Source organism: Polypterus senegalus, chromosome 11 (genome assembly GCF_016835505.1).
Source record: "Polypterus senegalus isolate Bchr_013 chromosome 11, ASM1683550v1, whole genome shotgun sequence".
Taxonomy (NCBI): Eukaryota; Metazoa; Chordata; class Cladistia; order Polypteriformes; family Polypteridae; genus Polypterus; species Polypterus senegalus.
Window position 1 is genome coordinate 101,784,490 of NC_053164.1, and position 19,869 is coordinate 101,804,358.

At 34.6% G+C, this 19,869-nt stretch overlaps 1 protein-coding gene across 4 annotated transcripts in view; it reads left to right on the forward strand.

Moving 5' to 3' along the window:
* atxn10 (ataxin 10) overlaps nucleotides 1-19,869 on the forward strand; it is a 192,551-nt gene that overhangs the window by 49,221 nt on the left and 123,461 nt on the right. For all 4 annotated transcript variants that reach the window (XM_039769392.1, XM_039769393.1, XM_039769391.1 and 1 more), the window contains exons 3-4: nucleotides 13,440-13,522; nucleotides 19,634-19,730. In XM_039769392.1, coding sequence (XP_039625326.1) covers nucleotides 13,440-13,522; nucleotides 19,634-19,730 — 180 coding nt within the window. The remainder of the gene's footprint in view (nucleotides 1-13,439; nucleotides 13,523-19,633; nucleotides 19,731-19,869) is intronic.

A 19,869-nucleotide genomic window follows, 5' to 3' on the forward strand; every position in this document is an offset into this window, starting at 1 on the left:
CATAATTGTGTGTGCCCCTTTTAAATCATAATGATAACTGAAATCACCCAAATGGGCCTGATCAAAAGTTTATACACACAATTTGACACACACAGGTTCATATTAAGGGTAATTAAAGGAGACTGTCCACAACTGTAACCTCTCTGATTGTAATCAATGTCTGTGTATAAATAGTCAATTTAAATTCATGCAGAGCTGCACTGATTTTGCTGAATACTAAGCCATAGGGAAAACAAAATAACTGTCAAAGGACCTTTGAGAAAAGTTTGTTGATTTGTAAAATTAAGTAAAATGATATAAAAACATATCTGGATATCTGAAAATGTCTGTCAGTAGTGTTCAGACTCTGATTAAAAACAAAAACTGGAATGTTAAGGGTTCTGTTGTTACCAAGCCACTGTCAAGTAGACCAACCAAGATTTCAGCCACAACTGCCAGGATAATTTGTCAAGCTACCAAAAAAACCCACAAGCCAATTCAGCTGAAATACAGACTTCTCTGCAAAGAAGTGATATTGCTTTTTCAAGATGCACAATAAGAAGGTACTTTTAACAAAAATGATCTGCACAGTCGAGTTGTAGGAAAAAAAGCCTTTACTGTACCAATGCCAGAAAACAGCCCACTTACAATATGCAAAACAGCATCTATACAAGCCTCAAACTTCTGGAACAAAGTCCTTTGGAGTGATGAGACCAAAATTGAACTTTATTGTCACAAGCATAAACTCTATATTTGAAGAAGTTGCAATAAGGCCCATGGTGAAAACCACACCATCCCTACTGTGAAGCATGAAAGTGGATCTCTGATGTTTTGGGGGTGTGTGATCTTCAGCGGCACAGATAACTTGGTTAAAACTGATGGCAAGATCCATCCAGCATGTTACCAGAAAATATTAAAGGACAACTTGCATTCATCAGTCTGGAAGCTGCACATGGGATGCACTCAGATCTTCCAACATGAGAGTAATACAAAACACAAGGCTAAGTTGATCCTTTGGAGGCCACAGCAGAAAAAAGTGAAGGTACTAGAGTGGCCATCACAGTCTTCTGACCTCAGTTTCATTGAGCAACTTTGGGGAGGTCTCAAATGTGCAATTCATGCAAAACAACCCAAGAATTTATGGGACCTGAGCGCTTTTTGCCAAGAAGAATTGGACAGTTCTACCACATGAAAAAATCTAGGGTCTCATCCACAACTATCTTAAAAGACTGCATGCCATCATTGATGCTAAAGGGTGCAATAAACAGTATTAAGAACTAAGGATACGCAAACTTTTGAACAGAGATCATCTCATTATTTTCCTTATTTCTGTGTTGTGTTTAATGGTTGTGCTTTTTGTGTTTTATACTTTAATTTGGATTCCATTAAAAGTAAATGAAATGTCTTATGCCTGATCAGTCATCATTTCTTTAAAATATGATACACATCTTACAAATGTTGGCAAGGTATGTAAACTTATGAGCAGAACTTTATGTATGAGCACATGTGCTTATGGGTGCCACCTTACGCATTAGCAATAGATAAACCCAGTGCTTGGGTTATGGGGTTTTTGAGCAACAGGGCTAACCTTCAGTCCAAAGTTTGTGTGGGATACAATGCTATTTGCTTGATCTTTTTGTGCCTGCACTCTCTGGAATATTCATTAATTATAAATTGAAATTAGTGTTATTTATTTTTTTTTATTAAAATTGAAGTCATGATTTGCCGTCCCCTTTGCAAATCCAGAGCTTCCCTGTTAAATTTTTCATGGTGCCAAAGTAGCAGCCATAGTTCAAATGTTGCACATGAAACTTGAGCTGTCATTATAATGTTCAACATTTGTGTAATTAGTTACATTTGAATACCTCAAGGGATAACTTGCACATTGTGATCCCTGAAATTAAGAAGACCTTAGTAACATTTTAAAATGATTACTTGCAAAGCAAATTTTGTATATGAAATAACAATATGAAATTTGTCAAGTTTATTTGGTATTTCTTTGCTGTGCTTTTCATCTTTAACAAGCTTTTTCATTCAAACTATCAGGGTCAGAGTATCTATTAATACAGTAAGAATGTGCTGAAATCAGATTATATAGTTTATATTTCATTTTTCAGGCAAGTCATTTATTGGCTTTGTTTTATCCCTTTACACTTTCTCAAGAGTGAAGAAGCAGAAAGACTAAATACAGTATGCCAACATTGCAAAATATGTAAATGTACTGTATATTGTCTTTACACATTAGTAGTTCTGTTCACACTTTGGTCATCACTTATTTATATTTCAAAGTTAAGACAAATTGCATTTACCTTGATAACTAAATTCTCAACAAGTTGTTTAATTCCACCTGTCCCTAACTTGGGCACTAAGCAAACTCCTGTCAATCATGAAGAATCCACTGCATCCACTTAACAGTGTCATCTCCAGGCAGAGGAGTAGCTTCAGTGACAGACTTTTGTCACTGTCTTGCTCCACTGACAGACTGAGGAGATCGTTCCTCCCCCACACTATGCGACTCTTCAATTCCACCCGGGGGAGTAAATGCTAACATTATTCAAAGTTATTGTCTGTTTTTACATGCATTTTTATTACTGTTTAATTTAATATTGTTTCTTTGTATCAGTATACTGCTGTTGGATTATGTGAAATTCCCCTTGAGATTAATAAAGTATCTATCTATCTATCTATAATTTGCACCTGAATTTGAAACTCAATGAAGAAGTCACACAACCACCACAAAGTATGTGCATGGGCCAGTATTTGAGCATAGGACTTTGATACTATGAGGCCCTTTTAACCACAGTATGTCACTTGTGATTGTTTTGTGTTACGTTGGAAATATTTTATCATAATTTGAATCAATGTTTCTCTGATAGTAACTGTAAATAACATATTTTCACTACTGCCCATGTTTTACTCATTCCTGTGATATTTCCAAGACATTAGAAAGTCTAAAATGTGTTAAACTTTTCCCAGAAAAACAGTGTAATTCCACTAAAAAAAATTTGACCTTTCTTCTTGGTTCATGTGATTAAAGATTTTTGTGTTTCAAGAAATACTTTATAGATGGAGAGGCTCAGGATGGGTCATTCCTCTTTCAATTTAGAGATTTGTCACTGTTATTCCTTTATATTTTTCCCATATTGTGGTTTCATGGATAATATGCTTCAGTAAGTGGATAACTGTAAGCCATTTTTTGAAAATGAGACCTTCTTGAATTGTGTTAGTTAACAAATATTGAGTATCTGCATTTAGCCATTTGCTATTAATACATTAATAATATGAATGCTTTTTTAATACTAAGTAAATAATTCATATATAATCTACTAGATTGACTGTTGGAATAGAAATGCAACCTTATCAGTTACATGTGTTTAAGTTATAATGTTTGTTCATTTAATTGTTAATAAATATCAGATTTTTTGGTATTTTTTGGATTCCAAAAAAGTGACTTTATGCATATTTGTGTGTGGTTGTCTCTTATGAAAATAAAGGCTGTGTATACTACTGTACTTTTTTGTGTTTAAACAAAAAAGAAAATATTCTCTGGGTGAAGTTGTACCACCACAATTAAGTACAGACAGTCTAAGTCTCAGCAATTACACAAATAAGAGCACACAAGTATTTCATGAAGTTTTCCCAAGGCATTAAAAACTTAACAGATTTCGGATTTCTTCCAGCTCTGACTAACCTCCTGAAAAAAAGGGGTAAAAAACAGATTTTTTTTTTCTTGCTTTAACTGCAGATGCAAACATGTTGTAAACCAGTGTTGTTTTATAGGAATTCTTGTTATTTTTGAAACTGACAGTAAAATGTTTAGTTAAGGGAGTATAAAAGAAATAGAATTAGATTCAAAGTGTAATTGTGAGAGAAAATGTTTCATGATTTTTCTTATTCTTCACTTAATCATTTCTGCATTTGTACAATGGCTTTGTGGTTCTCATTAATATTTTCGTGAGCCTGAACTATGAACCTGCCATAAATAGCTTCAGACAGGTTCAATATGTACATTCTAGGGAAAGAAATTCTCCTTTTTACTACATTCCAAGATCCTGATTAACAGTCTCCTGAAAACCATAGGTAGACTTTTTAATCCACTTGGTACGTTGCCGTGAAGTCTTGTTACTTACTTTCACCACCAGAGGACATCTTGAAGTTTAAAGGAGCGAGACTGCACAAAAGTGTATTTTCACAAAGCAAGTGAGCTTGCTGAAATGGGCTTTGTATTCCTCAATCAACACAATATTAAAGAACAGTGTCTTTTCAGTGCAGAACATATATGCTTGAATATTTTTGATTAACAGGTTTTATATTCATTATAAAAAGTCATTTAAGGTCTGCATAGTGGTGCTTTTCTTTCATTTTATTTGTGTAAAAATTTATGCAACTTAAATACTTTTAAGGAATACTGCACCCAAAATTGATATTTTTTTAGGCCTGGGAAAGTTAAGGTGTTAATTTGTGTGATTGATGTGGCCTTTTTAACACATTAAAAAATATTGTTGTCTCCCGGGCCAACAAAAAAGGTGATTGTATCAGGCACTTTTTTGTTCAGGTGTGCGTTTTCATGTAATTGTTTTTACATTATGAAACAATAATGCAAAAAAGTTAAGCGTGAACCTAAATAATTACATACACATCCAGTACTGGATTTATATACTACTTTTAAACATTTTTAGAAATAAAATTTTATTTAAAAGTTTCAAATTACATGTTTTAAAATGCCTTGTCACATGTAAAGTACATGGTACTGGTATTCATTCCCTTGTTTTTATACATACCAACATAGCATGTACAGTAGGGGAGTGGGAGGAAGGGGTTTTATGGTAGTCCTAATATAATGAGAAAATTCCAGTTTTCAGTATCTTTGTTAATTTATGGAAAGAATGCAACATAACCACCCAATTAATGCACAGTGTTAGTTTTCAAGTGTGATGGCAGCTACAGAGATCTTTTTTAGTGTGCCAGGAGCAAAGGAGCAGGTAGAGCAGTGTTTTTCGACCTTTTTCTGTCGTGGCACACTTTTTTGTGACTCAAAAAATCCTAAGGCACAACATGATTCTACCAACTACAAAAGCATTAAATCCACATTTGTTAATCTATAGACTTCCTTCATTTGACCTGGGTAGCTCTTATTGGGCACCAGTTGAAAAACACTTGTTTAGAGTATAATTGTAAAGTTGTTTACAGAGTTTTAACACAAGTTTTAATGTATACCCATTTAAGAGATGCTTATTTCAGCTAGTCTTTAGCGGTGCATTCGAAGTCTACAGTCGTTTCAATCGTTTCAATTTATTTTGACTTGTCTGTGTCTCATGTGGCATACCAATTTGACAATTAATATATTGTCCTTGTTTTCTTATTGACTTCTTTTCAACCAGCCTTTTAGGAAGGCATTCACATTCAAATCCGGTCATTGTTCAAGTTTAAATTATGCCATTATTTTTTTTAATAAAATTTTTTGATTCTACTTTAATTTTTTGATTCAGTGTATATTTACTTCATTATTTATGTATCACTTTATAATTCCATGGTGTAATGATTGATGCGATTAATCGCAATTAATTCCATACAATTATACAATGAATTACTTCATTTATTTAATTGATTCCCGTGCCCTCATTTTTTTATATGTTACTTACTCCATCTATTTTGTAGTGGTGGAAGAGAAAAAAAAAAAATTAATTTTAAGTTTTCATGGAGAAAGTACATTAAGAGTACTACATACAGATTTTGATTGAATGGGACTTCATTGAAAAAAGAGTTTAGCTTTTATGTTGCTGGTTTATCCCTAAATATTGATATATTGAAATATCTAACTGTCTTTTCTTAGCAGATATCTATTGGCCTATGTACAATCCTGTCAAATTTCAGCTTTTTAACTAAATGGGAAATAATATTTTTGTTGATGAGTCAGTCAAAATGTATATATCTATACTAATAAAAGGCAAAGCCCTCACTGACTGACTCACTCACTCACTCACTCATTACTAATTCTCCAACTTCCCATGTATGTAGAAGGCTGAAATTTGGCAGGCTCATTCCTTACAGCTTACTTACAAAAGTTAAGCAGGTTTTGTTTCGAAATTCTACGTGTAACAGTCATAACTGGAACCTAATAACGTACATATATATACGGCCATAGCCTGCAGCTTGGTCGCCGTGAAAGGCGGAGTTGAGTCTCCCATCATCACGCCGCCCACGTAATTGAGTGCCTGCCCATATAAGGCTGTCCGTCAGCAGCAATCCAATAGACATGCTGCCGCTAAATATTCGCGGGTGAAGGACTGTGCTTAAGCAACCGAAGATGAGATGGTCAGGGATAGACTAGTGTTTGGTACAAACTCAGCGAAAGTGTAAGAGAAACTTTTAAGTGCCGGGTCTTAGCTAACATTAAGTAAAGCCGTGGACATTGCAAGATCGCACGAGAGAGCACAAGCACAGCTGAGAACCTTCAATGCATGTACTCTAAGCGGCTCACGTGAACTGACTGTGAACGCAGTACGCAGAGAACAAGCAAGCTGAACAAAAAACGCATTACACAATTGAGAAGGCAGCAAAAGAATATGAAGCGAGTGACGCATACAAGCATATTCATAAGTGCAGCTACTTCGGAAACAAAGCACGGTGTAAACCTTAAGTTTAAATTAAGTTCATAGACAGGCTGCCGCTGGTGTGTGTCATGCTTACGACGAATACGATATTCGCGAGATAAAAGTTTAATGAGAAGATGCAGGGTATAAACGAGACTTTTGATCACTTTGTAATGGAGTTAAAATTGCTGTAACGGAGTTAAAATTGCTGGTGAAGGACTGTGTTTATGCAAACGAAGTTGAGATGGTCAAGGATAGAATAGTGTTTGGCACAAACTCGGCAAAAGTGCGAGAGAAACATTTAAGTGCTGGGTCTGAGCTAACATTAAATAAAGCTGTGGACAACACAAGATCGCACGAGATAGCACAAGCACAGCTGAGAACCTTCGATGCATGTACTCCGAGTGGCTCACGTGAACTGACTTTGCAGGCCTGGGAAAGGTAAACCTGTGCATGCAGATTGTGATGCCTCAGATAAAGAGGAAGACGAGTTGCTTATTGATGCAGTGGGAAAGGAACAACCCTCTAACGCTGAACAAGCCTTTGTAGACAATATCAATAGAAAAGCAAGGTGTAAAGCTTAAGTTTAAATTACGTTCATAGACATGCTGCCGCTAAATATTCGCAGACAAATCCACAACTTAATATCGGGAATGCCTGTTAAACATCTTAGATTCACGAGTACCGATTTGGGTAGTGATCACTTTGATGAATGAAACCTGTTATCTTTACAACGGTTGACAACAAGATGAGATGGTCAGGGATAGACTAGACAAACACGGAATGTAACTTGAACACAACACATCCTCCAAATAGGAACCTGATTGAAAGAAATAATGATAATGAAATCCTTGATGACAGCCACACTCATAACAGTCACAAAACAATTACATTGACAATCATGTTATGTTATTTTTAAAATGTTTCCTTTTCTTTTTCATAACTTCTTTAACACAATACTTCTCCGCTGCGAAGCGCGGGTATTTTGCTAGTATATTTATAAATGCACAATATATAGCTTTGTGTTGTGAAGCATAACCATCACCACAATGACTTCAACTTGCATTCCACATAGCATGACAAGTAACCTAGCTGAATTACTCTGACAAATCTTTGTGATTCACTTGTGGATTCTGTCATTAATTAGTGCAAATATTACAACTAGTAAAGATTTCCCTTTTGTTTGTACATTAACCTGTTCTTTTAACTTCATTGGAGTTAACCCTGAGTGGTTCTTGGGCTTGGAATTCTGTTTAAATACAATTACAGTATTGATGAATTTTAGTCAGGTAAATTTATTTTGATTATAGGCAATGTGAATTGGTCATCAGGCTTGGACATGGTTGGTGAAATTGATGCATATGGCATTGTATGGCTGAGCCACTATGATATGCCTGGTGGTTTACAATGGTGCAAGTGGCTTTGTGTCAAAACGGCAAAATTATTGCAATCAAGTGGAAGGATAAGAAAGTTGTTAGCCGCCTAAGCACTGTTCAAAATACAGCAACTGCCAACGTTCGTCTGTGGGCAATTGTGGAAGTCACTAAGCCTTGAGCTGTGGTAGACTACAATGACCCAAGAGGTTGAGTGTGCAGATCAGGCACTGACATTTTATTTCTCATGTGCAAGCAACAAAAAATGTTATAAGGAAAGTGCACAAAGAAACACACCTATCCTTTTTTGTTCCTATTATAATGTAGTTTTAAAGCAGCTTAATTTAAAAAAATTCTCTTAAGACATTTTGCATCTTTTTTTTACTTCCATAGGGTCAAAAAATTCCTATCTAGTTACAATCAGATTCTGATTATATGATGCAAAAAACGTTGAGAAAAGATAACTTTAGCATGAGGTCTACATGTGTGCGTGTGTGTGTGTATGACTGTGGAAAATCAAGATTGATTTTCAAGTCTTAAAATTGGCTTTCATTGGAAAATTAATTATTTTTGTATTATGTAATGTTCCTGGATGACTATATCCTAGCAAAAATGCAAACATTCTGAACAAGTCTTTTCCAAGATATCCACCCTGAATGCTCCCACAATCCAAAGACATGCAGGTTAGGTGGATTGGCGATTCTAAATTGGCCCTAGTGTGCGCTTGGTGTGTGGGTGTGTTTGTGTGTGTCCTGTGGTGGGTTGGCACCCTGCCCAGGATTGGTTCCTGCCTTGTGCCCTGTGTTGGCTGGGATTGGCTCCAGCAGACCCCTGTGACCCTGTATTCGGATTCAGCGGGTTAGAAAATGGATGGATGGATGCTGAGACCTATGTACGTAATGTTCAGAAAAATTTATTTAGTGTATGTTTTTGAAACAAGTTGTATTGTGTTTGTCTTGTTACAGGCTTAAGGCCCATTTTTTGGTCCAGTACTTATCCTTATGTCCTTTAAAAAATGGCTGACTTATATTTAATGAGAACTGTCATGGAAATTGTTTAATTCAACAGTGATTTTTGCATTCAGGTTTTCCCCTTTTATTTTCATCTAGACCATTTTCTGAGAAAAATATTGGTCCAAAAAGGGAGTACATTGTTGCCATTCACTTAAAGAGTAATGTTCTTTTCATTCAATCAGCAGTAATCTTTTAAATATCCAAAACACTCTTTTTTTAATTAGTTTTGTGTTGTGAAATCACATATTTTGCATAACTGTATGTGAAAGGAAACTCTTGCTTTTTCTCTGACTACTATAGCTATTTGTGATGTCATACTATGCATAACCAGTGATAAGTTGGTTAAAAGTTGGTTAAAAACTATTCCTAATTGGTCAAGTGTGCATTGTCTAAATGTGATAATAGCACTGAAATGAACTGATGACAGTACATTTTTGATCAGGACAAAACTTTACATTTTTGACTTTTTAGACATTCATTCAAATCTATTTTATATGAGGGGGCAAGTAAAATTTTTGGCTTTGATGCCAATACAGTGTCATTATTTGTAGTAATTTTAAATCAATGATGAAAAGATTAACTGTGATTAATCATTATAACTTGGGCTGGGAATCAATTAAAAAAAATAATTGCATAAATGTTTGTAACTAATTGTGATTAATCACATCTAACATTAAAACATAACTATTAATTAGTAATATATAAATCATGAAGTAAGTAAACACTGAGTCACAACATTAATGTAGAATCAACACAAAGGAATTAAAGAAATATGAATGCATAGTTTAAACTTAAACAATGACTTTAAACTTTTAACAGAATAGTGCTTGGGAAAGTATAACCTGAATTTGAATGCCTTCCTAAAAGGAAAGTTTAAAAGAAGGCAATAAAAAACAAGGCCAATGTATTAATTGTCAAATTGGCATAGTATGTGAGATACACATGTCAAAGTAAAAAATGATTGAAATGACTGTTGACTTTGAATGCACTGCTGAAGACTGATTTAATTGAAAGAATTTGCATGTCTTGAATGGGCATACATTAAAACTTGTGTTAAAACTCTGCAAATACTATACTTGATTGTTCATCACCATCGACAACTACTACACATGTGTTTTTCCATTGGTATGCTATGGAAATAACAGTGTAGTGCCCGGGTCCAGATTTGAGAGAGACATGCTTCCTTGGTGGTTGAGACCTGTCTGAGGAGGTCGGGTGTACCTGGAGAAGCCGACATAAAAGCAGCTTAATGATCACCTTTTCACGGACACAGCACTTAGAAAGCACTTTAGCAACCAGGAAACATGTCAGGGGTCCATCTGCCTGGGAGTGTGTTCACCAGTGACTCTTGCGGAGCCCAGGGTCAGTGAGCATGCAGTTTGCCTCTGACCCGGGGTCAGTGAAGTGAGGCGGAGAGAGAACCACCTGTATAAGTGGGCAAAGAGACAAAGCAGCTGGGTAATGCGTCCAAAGTGATCACTAAGTGCTGTGTCCATGAACGGCAAACTCCTAACTGCTTTTTTTGCCACCCCGTGTCCTTCCCCTTCGGACAGTGTAGCACATGTATAGATTTACTGCTTTTGTGGTTGGTAGAATCGTGTTGTGCCTTGGGATTTTTTGGGTTACAAAAAGTGTGTGACCACAGAAAAAATGTTGGAAAACCCTGCTCTACCTACACCTTTGTTCCTAGCATGCTAAAAAGATCTCTGTAGCTCTATCTTGCTTAAAAACTAACACCATGCATTATGTTGTGTTATTTGTGTAAATTAGCTAATATGGTGCACACTGGAATAATGGGTAGGGATAACCGTTACACTTCTGTTTCGTGGAATTTTGCCATTGTCACTTTTTTTGTCATTTGCCACCAGTCAGCATTCTAAGCTACCTGGCAGACTGGCAAATTAAATACAGAGGTATTAGACACTTATTTTGGTTTTAGTGCCACTCAAAGATAACTTATTTAGCAGTTATGTGATATTACATTAATTTGATCTTCTTGATGATGAATTTGATCTTCTTACAGATACATTAGCTGAAAAAAATAGAGTGTAATTTTTACCTTTGCAGCTTTTCTCTAGCATTGCACCAGGACTGCCATAATGATGCTGCCTCCACCATGCTTCACTTTGTGTATGGTATTCTTTTGATGATGTGCTGTGGTATTTTTGTGCCAAACATACCTTTTCGAATTATGGACGAATTGTTCAACCTTGGTCTCATCAGACCACAATACATTTTTCCACTTGGTTGTGGGAGACGGGGTATACCTTTTTGCAAAGTTTAGTAAGACTTGGATGTTTTTCTTTGTTAGAAAGGCTTTCATCTTGCTAATGTACCCCACAACCCCGACATATGAAGAAATTGACTGATTGTTGTCACATGTAGGGAACAACCAGTACTTACCAGGAAATCATGCAGGTCATTTACTATAGCTGTAGGCCTCTTAGTGGCCTCCCTGACCAGTTTCCTCCTTGTCTTCTCATAAATCTAGGATGTCATGATCTTGGTAGAGTCACTGATGACTGTCTTCACTATGCTCCATGGCATGTTTAATGCTCTAAAAACTTTTTTTACCACTGTCCTGATTGATAACTTTCAGTAATGAGATCCTGTTCATGATTTAAAAGCTCTTTGCGAACCTTGTCTTTTGGAGTATGTTACAAGTAAGAGGATATCAGAATAATCCTACAGGAACAGCCAAATTTTATCTGAGCTCAATCTGATCCATTTTAATTGTTGTCCGGTGTATGCTAACTACTATTTGATATGAGAATTATTGTTATTGGTTGATTTTGAACACAGCCACATCCTTTATTATTAAAGGATGTGCCCACTAATACAACCAGGTTTTTGTAGGATCTTTTCCCTTTTTTTTACTAAACACTTTCTGATTGGTTTTCATCTTCATTGTATAGATTACAATTTTGCAATAAAAGGGGGAAAAAGTTCTGACAGGATTTATCTTGGTTTCATTTTTTTATTACACAAATCTGTGATTTTGTAAGACTTTTCCATTCTACTGTAAGCAATATTTTGGAATTGTCATTGTACATGGATCCCATTTGGCATTAAAGACCTGTGGATGTCTAGTATTTCCCTGTATTTATTTTATGGGAAGAGACTTAACAGTGATTGCTTTTATCAGTACTTCTTATGAGCATAGTTGAAACAACAATGTGTTTTCTTTTTTTAGTCAAATGTGTCTGTTAAACAGGATAAAAACGCACTTCTCATATTGTTTTTGATAAATTCATCATTTTTTCTGTCAAGCTCAGAGTGCAGAACTGAACGGTGCCTAGTTGTATGTTTTGAGTCTTCATCAAATGTCACAACTAATGTCACAAACTTCACGCAAGTGAAGCCTTGGTCAGCCATAGCTTTTGCTGGTGTTGTAAGATGTCAATTTTTTTTTTACTTATTTACTTAGACCAGTTATATTTATATGCTAGATATTTATTGTATGCATTAAAATTAACAATATTTTAGTTAACAGTAATTTTGAAGTGTTATGTTGCCTGTACTGTCCAGAGATAGTGACACATCAGTTGTGTGGGTTTTGCCTATTCTGTGCCTTTCTAAAATTAACTTATTTATGAACATAGAAACTAAAAGTATAACTAAAACATTCATATATATAAGAGCACAGTATATTATATTGGCCGTTTCTCACTTTTTTTAACTATCTTAACTTTAAATTTAAATTTATTGAATGGCTATGTGTATTATGTCCTTTCCAATTAATCATATTATATTTGGATGCAGAAAAAGCCATTGATGGAGGCCAATGGAACTATCTATTCACCACATTGCACAAATTTGGGTTTGGCCTAAATATATCCACATGGATAGAAATATGTTATACCAGTTCAGAAATATCAGTTTGTATTAACTGCACAAACTCTTGATTTTTTTTTTTAACTTGACATGGGTGCCCTCTATCACCCTTGCTTTTTGCAATAGACATTGAATCATTGACTATACATTTTAAAAACACATCAGAGATAAAGGGGATTATCAGAGAAATTTTCAAACAGAAAATATAACTATATGCAGATGATATGGTATTTTATATATCAGACCCACAAACCTCTTTAGCATTAGTCCTTAATTACCTTACTGGTAACAAGCCAAAACATGTAAATGATGATATATGTGAGAAGAACTGAGTACAAACTTGCACTACAATGAGGCAGATAAAATGGTAAAAGTCATTAAAGAGAAAAGGTGATTCTAGCTCCCAAATATTCTAAAAAACAATTCTAAAACAAGAATTACAATAGCACTTAACTCTCATGTAAGTACTTTTTTATGGTAAATATTAATTGGCTATTTTTTGGTAATTAAACATTATGTACCTTTTTTAAGGGGCGTTTAAGTTTATTTTAGTTAATAACTCAAAAACTACTACAGGCTTTAGTGCCAACACTATTACATTATATTTTCTTCGATTATAATGAAAATTATTTTTGTTTGTCAAACAGGGATTTAGGTTTCATTGAAGTCACCATCAGAATTCTTGATAAACTTCAAAAGTTGCCCACTGTCCTCTCCCACAAATTGGAAGGTATGATGTATTTTACTGTATTTTGTTTCTTTGATGTTTACAGTTTGTCAAAAATCTTCACCTTGTTTTTGGAGTATATCAGAGAAATAAATATGAAGAACAACACTACATAGAGAAATTGTTTAAGCACATTAATCTATTGAGGCTTTTTTATTAAAATAAGTTAACATTTATATCTCCACAAATCATTGTAGCTTCTTCACCCAGTGCTACGGGAGGATAAATGTGGCAATGAAGTATTGGCATATTACAAAAATTCAGTGCTTTCATGTAATAAACTTTGCTTCAGTAAAAAATAAAAATGGTATCTTAAACAACATACTGTATAGTGAATAATGTGTTTCTCTTTGGTGTAGTACTATTATCAATGTTTTGTTTATTTCTTGGGTTGCAGTCTTAGACTTGCACAAGGGAGAAGGTGGTGAGTCCAGGTTTCTGAGAAAATCGGCTTTATTCATATGAAGACAAGAACAGTCTCATACATTTTTTTTCAAAGGAGACCTGTATCATCAGCACACACAAACACAGCAAGCAAGCAGAGATATTGTTAGGCGTCCTGCATTTGCTCTCTTCGTCATATTAAAGAAAGGATAGAGTCATACATCAAGCAGTTTCAAGCAGGAGGAGATGCTACAGAAAGTGAACACATGGCCAGGTCAGTGGCCAGTTTTAATTGTTCTCTGCATCAACCTTCAGGCAACAGATACATTATGCGGTGAGACTGCAAACTTGCAGTTGAACCAGCAGCTGACAACCAATTCCTGTCAGTTGCAGGGCACAGTGCAGTTAGGGGGGTGCCAAGGTCTCAAAAATCTAAATGTTATTATATGCAGATTGTGTGCTATATTTTAAAAAAAGAAAATACAGTAATAGATGCACTTTAACAATATACAGTTCATTCCTAAAGTACAGTATACTGTAAGAAAATAATAATGTTATTAAGAAATTAAAATGTAAATAATTTACTGAGTTATAAATATGACTGCATGGAGTATAAACCATGAGCAGGGGTGCTCTTTGGTGTGAGTCACGTAATAGTAGTAGAGAACACCTGCTATACTATATTGCCAAACATATTGGGACGCCTGCCTTTATACACGCATGAACTTTAATGACATCCAATTCTTAATATATAGGCTTTAATATGGAGTTGGCCCACCCTTTGCAGCTATAACAACTTTAACTCTTCTGGGAAGGCTTTCCACAAGGTTTAGGAGTGTGTTTATGGGAATTTTTGAGCATTCTTCCAGGAGAGCATTTGTGAGGTCAGGCACTGATGTTGGATGAGAAGACCCGCCTCGCAGTCTCCGCACTGATTCATCCTAAAGGTGTTTTATTGGGTTGAGGTCATGTATCTGTGCAGGCCAGTCAAGTTCCTCCACACCAAACTCGCTCATTCATTAAACAGAAAAAGTGCCTACTTCTTTAAAGTGCCGGCATATGTCCACTTTTATCCTGGAAGTGCCTTGTTTCTAGCTGCCACTTGAAGAATGTCTAAAGTCATGAAAAGATAATACCACATTTCAAACATAATAATATTTTATAATTTTCTTCTCCCTCTTGATGATATTATAATGAGTGTTTATCTAGCCTGACAACATGTACTTCACTCCTATTTGCCACAACACTGAGATGATTTTGTAAAAATTACATTTTGCGGCAATTTTTTAACACATTGTATTTTTCCAGTTACCTTTGTTAGAACTTTGACTGGTCAAGTATAAAGAGTGAGTGACAACACACAGTTTTCAAGTAAAAAGACTGTAGAAGTGCAGGAGGTGTGTAATAGGCCTGCCTTTTTAAGGGCTGTTCCAGGTTCAGCGTTGCTGTGGATCAAGGGTCAGCTACACCCTAGGGCAGGGGTCTCCAACACGTCACTTGCGAGCTACCAGTAGCTCTCAACTCCTTTCCAAGTAGCTCGCCAAAGGGTTAATGAATCCTACATAAACTAGAAAACTTGATTAGTCAAATTAGGGGTGGGCGATCTTTCCATAAAATTATATCACGATCCACAATCTACATTGCAATCTATCTTTTCAATGTGGTATACACTTAAGAGAATATCCAGACTCAAACTCATCAAGACCTAAGTAACACTTTATTTTAAATATCAAACAAAGTTGAATTCAATTGTTCTCTCATTCGCTAGCTAAGTGGAGTTAAGGGACACGCCCCGAAGCTGGCGAGTGAGTGAGGAAGGCCCCTCCCCGCAGCCTGCTGCCTTTTTCTAGGATTCGCGCAAATAAATCAGTACCGCAAGTAAAATATGATACATAGTGAAATGAGAGAAGTTGCAAAATCAACCGGAAATGTTCAAGCAAATTATAGAAAAAAAAGTAATTTAAATTGTTCTTTCGTGGAAAGTGGACAGACAGACAGACACTGGATTTTATATATTATATATTAGTAAACCTTCAAAATAATGTGCAGTTAAAGTCTCAACACCATTCTCAGCATTTCTAGAGCTTAGTAGAGCCAGAATCTTCACCAAGCAGCTCTGAAAATGTCTGCTTTGTTTGGGTCTACACACCTCTGTGAGTCTGCCTTTTCTGATATTAATGTCATGAAATCAAAGCTCAGAACAAGACTAACAGATGAACATTTAAATAACTCCATAAGAGTGAACCTCCACCATACACCCCTCTTGTTGACTCCATGTAGTGCCAGTCATCTGACTAACTAAAAAACACATCACACATGCAACTGGACATGTGAATATGCTTGTGAAGTGAAACAGTGACATGTAACAAAATGACAAATGAGTAAGTGATATGTGTATTTGTAACTGCATTGTTTTGTTTTGACAGCATTCATATTTTTACTCAATAGTGTGAGATACACTAGAAAATGCATACAGACATACTGTACAAAATGCACTTCCAGCTGAACTAAATATTTTTTTGTGATGTTTTAATGCAAAATGTGAGTTGTGGACAGCAACATTTTGTAAATGTTCAGGCAGAACGGTGCTTATTCAGTTTGTTTCGGTTTAAATAAGCTATGAGAATAAACGTTAGAAAACTTGAGTAGCTCTCGGCCATTTTCATTTTGTAAAAGTAGCCCTCAGCGGAAAAAAAGTTGGAGAACTCTGCCATAAGGCTATATTGAGTGATGATCCAGAGACTTTACCCCAGTCCCAGTCACAGAAGTAAGTTAATGTATAACTGGATGTGAACTTCCAAATCAATGTAATGTCAACACAGGCTGTTGAGCTTGTGATTCTTGATTATAGAAATGAATTGGAGCAAGGGCTTAATGGTGAGTGGAATTGAATCCAGAAAAGAGAGTTTGTAAAAAGGAGAATGAGTCTTAGGTTGAAGGATTATGTGATTATTACTGTTCTGGAGAGGTAGGCAGATGGGTAATCCACCCAACCTGGTAAACAGGTGTTAAAACCTGTATATAAATGTTTATAGAGTCAGCAGGGTTACTATTTTCTATTTACTATGTTTATTCCTTCTTGGCAGTTTTATTTTTAAATAAATGTACCATTTTTTTACTTTATGGCTTCCTTAGATGTGAAATGTTTGTGTTGTGGCAAATCAATAAAAAATTTGTGTAATATTCCTGTGAGCTGTATATATTGACTCAATCAGATTTTGACAGCATTTCTCACAATTTTAATAATAGGCTTGTTCAAAGTAAAGGTTGTAACTTTTTGTTAGTTTTAGTTAGTTTAGTTTACGAGGGTTTGATATAACCCATTTTGAATCTTGTTTTTAAATTCTGTAAAAATCACTCAAATTTGGATTCCCACACAGCAAACCTGTCGGTGTTAAATTAACACTGTAAATTTATAATCCACTATATATATATATATATATATATATATATATATATATATATATATATATATATATATATATATATATATATATATATATATATATATAATAAGGGTTTTTTGACACTATAAAAATGCTGGGAATACCAGGAATTGTTCTATGTGCTTAACAGCCAAGCATCTACAGTACCTTCTGCCAATCGACATAAATGTCTTTGAGACGTCTGAATATAAATGTACGTGTAGATTTAGAATGTTTCAGTTTTCAAATTGAAATTATCCTAGTACCATACATTTTGATGACTACTGGCTTTAGTCTTGTATTTATAACATGCAGCATTTATCTATTTAAAAAATATTAATTGCCATTTGCAGCTTAATATGTCAGATGGAGGAGTGTGATGTTGGTCTTAAATTTAATCAGAAATAAACATGGCCATAATTTCCTAATTCTAGTCATGATTCTTATAGTATCATATCGAATTGATTGCAGATTGGAAATAGAAAAGCCTATTTTTAAAACATTGTACTTGTACTTAGTTCTGAGCTGGTAATGAGTTGCAAACAGTATGTTCAATCACCTTAAGTAAAAGTTAAAAAAAATAATTTAAATCATGACATCATTTGTGTCATCTTTAGCTAAACAGAAGTAAAGATACAATTATTATTAGTTTTTTATTCAGTTATGACTCAGATTTCTATTATTATTTGTAAAGGAACTATTATTGCACCAGCAAGTAACTAAGTGTAATACATTACAGTTTTTCATATGAATTAAAAGATTTGTTTTGCTGGGGAGGCAGCAATTTAATCAAAATCATCCTTCACAGTGTATGGTCTCATGACGCGACATCAATATTTTACAGAGCTTGTAAAAGAAACCAGAAACACTGTAGTTAATATAGCATACAGTGCATTAAATTCTCTGTAAGCACAAACATTCTAAATTGTGGCTAAATTTCATACCTTAAAAAACTAAACCATATGGATTGAATTTTCATTATATCCTTTTTTGGGTGTTTGTAGTTTAAACACACATTGTTCATATGAATAAATATTGCCAGAAGAACAGCATTTCTAACATTAACATTTATATAGTGTGGATAAATATAAACATACAGATTTCTTGCTTGGAGCTTTATTAGCCAAAAGTGCCACTTTCCTTACATAACACTGAATTATTATGTTAAAAGAGAACTTTTTCCTAAATTCCTAAAAGTCATGTTTAATTTAATAACCTGTTCATTCTGAATCTGTGTGTATTTGTATATCATGCCTGGTCTTAACACTTTTACTCTACTACTTTGGATTTGAGAGAAATCCTACCATTAGTACTGGGTTTAACTTCTCATTCTAACCACTATTCCTATTTTATCAGATAACTGGACAGTTCACAATGGTTCTGAACTGGCATTAAACACATACTTAGATGACTCTGCAGTATTTTACTGACAACATGAGAAGATCAAATAATAATTATAAATTATTATTATATTAACAGACATCAGTCTTATGTACATACAATAGCACAATTGTAAAATCAGTATATCACCCAGCAAAACTGTCAGCCTTTCATCTATAATTTAAATTATTATCATTGGGAACTATATTACGTCACATCTTAATCTAGGAAAATTAGCCTGCTCTGTGTCTTTCTTCAGGAATCTGAAAGTTATGTTAGTTATATTGAATTTCAATAATTTTTTTGGCAAAATTCCAATGTGACTTGCTAGAAAAGAATTTGTTACAGTACGGTATAATTTGATTTATATTTGAAGTACATTCAGATTCAGTGACAAGTTCATTGTAACATAATCAGTTAAATGTGTTGATTATGCTGATACCTTTCTGGCTTCAGCCACAAGTTCAAAGATTGAGTCCTTTATTTTGAAATTTATGATGAGATTATTATTTATAATAATATCATGGCTATGGGTCCTATAACATTTCTTGAGAGAAAGCAAGCATAGCTCTTTCACATTCAGAGTAAAATAGTTTTAGATTTATTTAATGAACTTTACGTTACTCAAACCAGGGCTGATCCATTAAATAATGCCATTTGGAGTATTGTTACTGGAAATGTACATTGTACCTAAATGTACATTATAATATTTAAATAATTTTTCCTAATGATTTACTGAGTATATAACTATACTTGTGCAAAGCAATATTTTATATAAATAGACTACTACCTTGTAAATATTCTGCTTTCTTCGGTAACCCAGGCCTCAGATCAAAGTCTTATAGCAATATCTGAAGTGAAATCCAGTTGGTTTGAATTTACAGTATGGAAGGTATTTTTTCATTTCTTATTATTTTTCCAACAGCTTTAAGGTGTGGTATGCAGTTTCTTGGAAATGCTGCTGCTGGAAACAGGGAATGCAAAGAGGATATTTGGAAACTTACATTTCCAGATTTTTTTGTGTAAGTATATAAATGTTTATAGCCACTAAATTAATCTACCTTGCCCTCTGAAAATCACACTTGTATCATTTGGTTACTGCTTTCATATTTTGTATTAAATAGTCCTCCTGTTTAATAATCCAGCAGCTCTATACTGTAT